The sequence below is a fragment of the Aethalodelphis obliquidens genome, unplaced genomic scaffold (assembly GCF_003676395.1).
Source record: "Aethalodelphis obliquidens isolate GAN/ISIS:26980383/991018 unplaced genomic scaffold, ASM367639v1 scaffold8, whole genome shotgun sequence".
Taxonomy (NCBI): domain Eukaryota; kingdom Metazoa; phylum Chordata; class Mammalia; order Artiodactyla; family Delphinidae; genus Aethalodelphis; species Aethalodelphis obliquidens.
This window is the reverse complement of record NW_020837952.1, coordinates 61,016,532-61,024,206: the sequence shown is the minus strand read 5'-3', so window position 1 is coordinate 61,024,206 and position 7,675 is coordinate 61,016,532. Positions and strand designations below refer to the sequence as shown.

At 61.9% G+C, this 7,675-nt stretch overlaps 1 protein-coding gene across 4 annotated transcripts in view; it reads left to right on the top strand.

Moving 5' to 3' along the window:
* Nucleotides 1–7,675, top strand: part of WNT7B (Wnt family member 7B) — a 99,370-nt gene that overhangs the window by 36,918 nt on the left and 54,777 nt on the right. For all 4 annotated transcript variants that reach the window (XM_027107967.1, XM_027107966.1, XM_027107968.1 and 1 more), the window contains exon 3: nucleotides 7,043–7,314. In XM_027107967.1, the coding sequence (XP_026963768.1) occupies nucleotides 7,043–7,314 (272 nt within the window). The remainder of the gene's footprint in view (nucleotides 1–7,042; nucleotides 7,315–7,675) is intronic.

The following is a 7,675-nucleotide window of genomic DNA, read 5'->3' as shown; positions in this document are numbered from 1 at the left end:
CCACTGCGCCACCAGGGAAGCCCTAAAGGACATTTTTATACCTTCTTTGGAGAAATGTCTATTCGGGTCCTTTGCCCATTTTAAACTGGGTTGTTTGCCTTTTTATTACTGAATTGTAGAAAATGCTGTGTTTTTTCAAAGAGGGGCAAGTACAGGTTGGCAGAGAGGCAGGGTTTGACAGATCTGAGCTGCGTTGGCCACGAGCACAGGAACACACAGGGGAGCACACACTTGCTCACGCTTGTAGGAACTGCATTTGTGCAAACGTAAGTCCAGGCGTATGCCCAGGGACACGGGCATGGGGACACATGCAGAGGTACACATGCATGGATGCCTAAACCTGTGTACACCCACGGAGAGCCCATGTGTGGTGTGTCCCACACGTGTGGGCGTGAAGCTCACGTCAGCGACCCTCTGTGTGCTGGGGCCAGGCCTGCCCACCCGGGACCACACGTGGGTCCCCTGACGTGGTGACTTGGCCATATAGAGCAGTCATCCTTATTTTGCAAAGTGGGGACATCGAGACATAGAAAGGCCCCTTGATTGGTCCAAGGTCACCCAACTGGCCAATTTTAGGGTCTGGACTTAAACTCGAGGTCTCAGACTCTGAGCCCCTTCTCTGGGGCTTTGACCTCACCTCAGTCATTCTGGAATGTCAGGTCTGGGCTCCCCGACTTCCTGAGCCACTGTGTGACCTTGGGCAGCATGCTGCCCCTCTCTGGGCCTCAGACTCCTTGTCTGAGGAGTTGCACTGAGTGGCTCGCACTGGATGGTCCCTGAGGCCCTCCCAGCCTCTAGGTGCCGGGTCCCCAGCTCCCCTTCTCAGAAGGATGCAAGTGCTTTTCTCACCCTGCCTCCCCAGGCCCGCAGTTAATCGGGTCATTATGAGCTCAATTAGGGCTTTTTGTGGCTTTCTAAAGATAGTGTGCCAGGCCCCTACGGATGCTAGGAAGTGGCAGGTGGCTTTGAGGAGACACTGAGGAGGGTGTGTGTGCCTGGGGCCTGGGGAGGGCCGGCACAGCCCCCAGCTCTGCCCTGGGGGGGTAAGGGGACCTCTGTTCTGCCCAGGCCCCCGCATGACCCAGGAGCCACATTTGTCCCCTCCAGTAACTGCTCACAGAGATCTGCCTGGTCCCCAGCGTCCTCATCGGGGTCAGGGTGAGGGGACAGCCGGGTGGGCTAGGCCCTACTGACCCAGGAAGACCCTCTTTCCCTGGGAGTCAGGTCTGGCCGGCACGGAGCGGGGCAGTGGGGGTGCGGTTAAGTTTGAATAACCAAGAGCAAAGGGAGAGCAGAGCTGGCTGGCCCCTGAGTGGCCGGCGCCTCAGTTTATCCATGGGGCAGTGGTCTCTGAGGGCGTGGCTGTTGTGGGTTCATCCGGAATAGGCATGGAGGCGGCAGCTGGGCAGGCGGACTGGGAGGAGGCTGTGGACAGCACAGAGAGGGGCCTGGGCCTGTCCTGGGGTCCCTGCACTGTACCTGGGCTTCCCTGGCCCGCTCAGTATTTGGTGATGCTGAGGGCGATGCCCATTTGTGCTGTTTGCTCTTAGAGCTGCTCCTGGGGCCGTAGGGCGAATGGGGACGCAGGCTCAGAGAGGGTTTGTGACTTGCCTGGGGCCGCACAGCAGCTGTGAGAATGCAAGTCCAAGGCTTTCTTGCCTGCTCCTCCCCGAGTCTCCCCGTACCTCCCTCTCTGCTTTCCCGAAACCTCGGGCCGGGGCCCCGCGTGGCTAATGGAGCCCACCTTGACCTGTCAGGTGCCAGACGCAGACTGCAGAGCCCTGTTGCTGGCTCTGGTGTCTGGGGGTACAGATCCACGCTGGGGTGGCTCTGGATCCCAAGAGGGGCCCCCGGGCCTCCCAAGTCTGAAGCGTACCCCCAGGACAGCTGCTGGCCCCAAACAGACCATCCTCGCTGCCTTCCCCCAACTCCCCACCCTCATCACCAGACAGAGCTGGAGCAGCCGCTGTCCTCAGACGGCCATTACTGCTACTGCCTGGAGCAAATCACTTCCCGCCTTTGAGGCTCGGTGTTCCCGCCTGCAAGATGGGTCTCATCAAGAGGCTCTGTTACGTGGGTGGTCGTGGAGATAAAAGGAGGTGATGGGGCTTCCCTGGTGGCGCAGTGGTTGAGAGTCCGCCTGCCGATGCAGGGGACATGGGTTCGTGCCCCGGTCCGGGAAGATCCCACATGCTGCTCCGCAACGGGAGAGGCCACAGCAGTGAGAGGCCCGCGTACCGCAAAAAAAAAAAAAAAAGAAGGTGATGAATGTAGTGCGTCCAGCCCCAGCCCTGCTCACATGAAGACTCGGAATGATGCTGCAGGGTGGGCGTACCTGGAAGAATCAGACATGGATCCGACCCACCACCCCTGCAGCCCGCGGGCACCTGGCAGGAGCCCAGAGGAGGGCCCTCACCCCAATGGGGCTTCCGGGAGCAGGGGGCCTCCCAGCTGCGTCCAGAGCCTGGGTGAGCTGCAGGCACGTGGGCGCAGGCAGGGTTCCCAGCAAGGAGGGGGCCAGCGTTCCCCAGCGCAGGCAGCAGGGAGCCAGGCTACTCCTGTTCCAGAGCAGTGGTGTGCGCCGGCTGCTACGCTTGGCCAGGTGGGGCTTGATGGCGTGGTGGGTGGGACGGCTGGGCTCGAGGGCATCTCTGAAGCTTGGGGAGCCATCGATGTTTGCTGGCCCTGGGGCACGGGTTCAAGGGGCTTCTTTTTTTTTTTTTTTGCGGTACGCGGGCCTCTCACTGTTGTGGCCTCTCCCGTTGCGGAGCACAGGCTCCGGACACACAGGCTCAGTGGCCATGGCTCACGGGCCCAGCCGCCCCGCGGCATGTGGGATCTTCCCGGACCGGGGCACGAACCCGCGTCCCCTGCATCGGCAGGCGGACTCTCAACCACTGCGCCACCAGGAAAGCCCAAGGGACTTCTTTCTAAATCTACACACTGGCTCCTTCTCACCCTGGAGGACGTGCAGGCGACATGCCAGGGATTCCAAGCCAGCCCCTGTGGTGATGGGGGAGGGGCCCGTCTCATCCCTCCACGTCAGGCACACTGTGACCTGGGGCCAGTAACGAAGCCCTCTGAGTCTGCAGCCACGTCTGTGAAATGGGGCCATGGGGCTGTCGTGAGCATTAAATAAGATGTATGTGCAGAGTGCGGGCACGTGGGAACCCCTCCGTCCAGGACCCCACCTCATTCTCCTCGGTTCTCCCTAGACTGCAGCGCTCTCACTGCTTGCCTCCCCTTTGTCTCCATGGTGAGATGAGAGGGTTTGGCTCATTAAAAGCAAATAAAAAAGGAATTAGTGGGAGCGGCAGCCCGGTGAGTAACTGATGAGTAACTGGGTCTGAGCTGAGCAGGGCAGAAACCAGGCGGGAGCAGAAAGCCTGGGAGAGGGTTCTGTGAAATGCCCTCCAAACACATAGGCACGGCATGGGCGCCTGCTGGCCTGCTTGGGGGCGTTAGGTCGGAGGACGTGGGAGTCCCCCATCTGGCTGCCGATGGGGAGGGAGAGCGTTTGGGGAAGAAGAGGGTCACGGGCAGGGCTTCCGAGGGCAGGCCGCACCGTGCTCGCCTAGGCAGGGCTTGGTTGTGGTACTTTTAACGCCGTTGGCCTGGCCGCTTGGTGTGATTACACAACTGGTGGAGATTTCTAACCCCTTGCTGGGCGACTAGCTCGTGACACGCCCACTCTGAGGCTAGCTCTGCCTCCCCAGAGCTCCCCGCCGGCGTTCCCCTGCCACTAGCGCCCCGCGACCACTGCACGCCTGGGGTCCACAGATCGTCCAAGTGCAGCATCTCCTCTGCAAGGGGCCTGTGCACACCTCTTCTCCTGCCTCCTCCTGCCCAAGGTCACCGAGCTGCACGGGGGCCAAGCTGGGGGCAGGATGGCCTCCGGTGACCTGCGCCCCAGGCCCCGAGTCCCTCCGTCTGCCTCGCTGGGCTTTGATTCCTCTGCCTGGGCTCGAGTCCGGCTTCAGCCCCTAACAGCTAGTCTCATAACTTCTGTGTGCCTCAGCGTCCCCCCTGTGCAATGGCAACAAGGATGAAACCTGCCTCACACGATTGTCGGGACAGTGCGATGAGAACACGTGCTAAGGGTTAGAGGGGTGCTGGTGCCGTGACAGCAGGTGAGCGATGGCGTGAGGAGGGGAGAAGCGCAGCTCTGCTGATCCACTTTCGAAACAGTTCCAGGACCCCACCCCTTGCGTAGCCAGAGTGAGCTCCAAAATGCACATCCTACAGCCTCGTGCCCCAGCACCTGCACGGAAAGTGCCCGCTGCTGCATGGGACATCTCTGGCCACCCACAAGCTGGCTCCCTGGGACCTCGGCCACCTCTTTTCTTATTGCTCTTGATCTCAGACTTGTGCAAGCAACAGAAAGTCGTTTCACACCTCTGCACCAGGAGTATGCACCTACCACCCACGCACCACACAACTATATACTCACACGCTCACGTACTCAGACACCATGTACTCAGTCACACACATCACGTACACACACTCTCACGCACTCATGGGGAGTTAACTCATACTTCTTGGTAAGATTTATTTTAAGATGTCACCTCCTACAGGAAGCCTTCCCTGACTCCACCCCCCCCCCCCGCCCTCCCTTAGAGAGGCAAGTCACGGCATTCTTGGAGGTTCCATGGTTCCCTGTGCCCCTCCTCGCAGAGCACTGTGGTCCCCTCCTCTCCTGGAACCCCCTCACGAGTTCACCGCTGCTCCCCCGCCCATGCGCAAGCTTGTCGCAGGCCCTGCTGGGCTTGGGTGACACCAAACCAACAGCGAGGAGTTCAGTAATCCGCTTTGCACCATCCTCTCCCTGTCCCTGTGTCTGTCTGGTGCTCCCGGCTGGTGGCCTGGACGGTGCAGGGACCAGGGCTCCTCGGTGATCCTCCAGGAGCCACTCACTGTGCTGAGAGAGGCTTCTTACAGAGCAGTGGCAGCAGAGCGGTCCCCACGCGGGAGGTGGGAAGTGTGGGCAGGAAGGGCCCACCCAGGAGGAGGGGCTGGATGTCCAGCAAGGCCCTGGGAGGGCAGTGCCGCCCTGTGCCCTTTGCAAAGATCCCCTGATCTTTCTGGGGAGGAAGGGATGCCCGACACCACCTTCCATCAGCTCTTCTCAGAGGATGGAAGTTTCCAGGAAGCTATGGCCCCTCCGAGACAGCAGAGGCCAACCAAAGCCTCCTCTGCCCTGGGTCCCGGAGACCAGAAGGTCTCACCCTGGTCCTCATCCTGAGTGGGAGAAACCCCGGGAACAGGGACCCCAGATAAGTGAGCCCCCCAGGGTACAGGGACCCCACCGAGGGTGAGACCCCCAGGGTAGAGGAACTCACTGAGGATGAAGCCCACCCCGGGGACAGGGACCCCACCAAGGGTGGGCCCCCCCACCCTGGGGACAGGGACCTCCCTGAAGGTAAGCCCCCCAGGGGAACAGGGATCCCATCTAGGTGAGCCCCCCTCAGCTGGTTGGTGGGTGAGGAGGTGGACCCCAGAGCACACAGTCGGCGCCCAGCACAGGGCTGGGCATGCAGTTGGTGCTCAATGGATGTTTATGGAATGGGCCTAACTTGACCCTCCACCCTCCCTCAGTCTGGGGGGATGACGCCAGCCCCCGACAACAGGGACAGCACACAGAGGGGCACGCTGGTGCTCGCGGGGCACAAACACAGGGCTTGTGCAAGGATGGGGTCGTGGGTTTGCAGCGGCCACACCCCGCTATTGCTGACGGCAGTGCGATTCCCGCTCAGCAGAGCTTGGCTTTGGGCCAGTCGACATCACTGAGCTCTGTACCCGTAGTGGCAGGTGCTGGGGACCACACAGAACCGGCCGTGGCCCACAGGGAGCCTCTGTGCTCGTGGGCAAGGTGAGAGGGGCTCAAGAGACTGGGGCCAGGATGGCAGGATGCACAGGCTGGGGGCTGTGGAAAATAAAGAATGAGAGCTGGACCCGCTCATCTGAGGGGACTTTGACCCGTGTGGAGCTGGCAAGTCCCAGTGGTAGGGCTAACCAGGTGGACAGTGTCGAGAGCAATGAGAGCGTCAGACCTGCCACTGAGGGAGATCAGGCAGCCCGGGCTCCCTTCTGGCTGGTGGTCTGGGAAGGTTGCCTGGAGGAGGAGGCATTGGAACTGGCCTTGGTAAGTTGTTAAAATTTGGGCATGAAGGGGAAGGAAATAACACCGAAAAGACCAGGAACCGTCCAGGAGCATGTGAGCAGTACTGGATTTGGGTCGTTCTGGGTGGCGGATGGGGAGAGGGGGCTGGGGGTCCAGCTGGACATGGACTTCAGGCTTGGACGGCAGGCCTTCCCTCCTCAGCTCAGGCAGAGGAGAGGGAGGGAAAGTGTGTGTGTGTGTGGGGGGGTGCGGAGCTGCACTTTGCACCTGCCTGGAGGGTGGCTGGCGGGTGAGGGAGGTCGGGAGGACCGGCACCTGAGTGTGGCAGTTCAGAGACCCCTGAAGCAGGCAGGGGTGTCGGAGGAGAAGGGAGATTCAGGAGGCCAGGGCCTGATGATGGGGTGACAGTGGGTGCTTAGAGAGGGAGAGAGACAGACGGCAACGAAGGGCTCTGGCGCCACTCTGAGCTGGGGCGATTCTGTCTGGCTCCTGGCTGGTGGGGTGGGTGCCCCCCAAAGGGATCAGCACAAGTGGCTGGTTCATGAAGAGCAGCGCTGGGAGGCTGACAGAGGCCCAGACCCCAAACATCCCCTCCCAGGCCCGCCCCGCACTGCTGTCTCCCAGGAGGAAGTTGGGCCTCTCCAGCCCAGGCTTCCGGGACAGGAAGGGAAGTGTCTTACATGCCGGTGGCAGGGCCGTGGCATGCATCGAGTGCCCACTGTATACCGTCCTCACCACAGCCCTGAAAGGTGGGTTCTATCGGCCCCACTTTGCTGAGTGAGAAGCTCAGAGAGGCTAAGGGCTGAGCCCAGAGTCACACAGCCGGCCGGCAGCAGGACCAGGGCCCAGCACTGGGTCCCCTGAGCCCACCGGGCCGGGACCTGCGGGGCTTCACCGTCCGCACCCGCCCCCTCCCCGCAGGGAGCCGGGAGGCCGCCTTCACGTACGCCATCACCGCCGCCGGCGTGGCTCACGCCGTCACCGCCGCCTGCAGCCAGGGCAACCTGAGCAACTGCGGCTGCGACCGCGAGAAGCAGGGCTACTACAACCAGGCCGAGGGCTGGAAGTGGGGCGGCTGCTCCGCCGACGTGCGCTACGGCATCGACTTCTCCCGGCGCTTCGTGGACGCCCGCGAGATCAAGAAAAACGCCAGGCGCCTCATGAACCTGCACAACAATGAGGCGGGCAGGAAGGTAGGGCGGGCACTGGGCGGGGCGGGGCGGGCACGCCTGGGTCACGTGTGACGGCCGCGTTACACGGGACGCTGTGGCCCTCTCTGAGCTGTGGGCCCCTCTCCTAGCGGAGGGAGTTGGTGACCTGAACCCTGAAAGTGCGGGGTGGGGAGTGCTGAGCGCAAGCCGTCACTTCTGTCCGTCCCAGCAGCCCGAAGAGCTGGGCCTTACTGTTCCCATGACAGAGGTTTGAAAACTGAGGCCGGGAGTGAAGTGACGCCCGCGGCCCCCAGCTGGTGGGCGGTAGGGGTGAGACAGGGATCCTGTCTGCACACAAGGTGGGAACTGGGCCTGGCCTGGGACCCAAGGGTGAGGGGAGGCC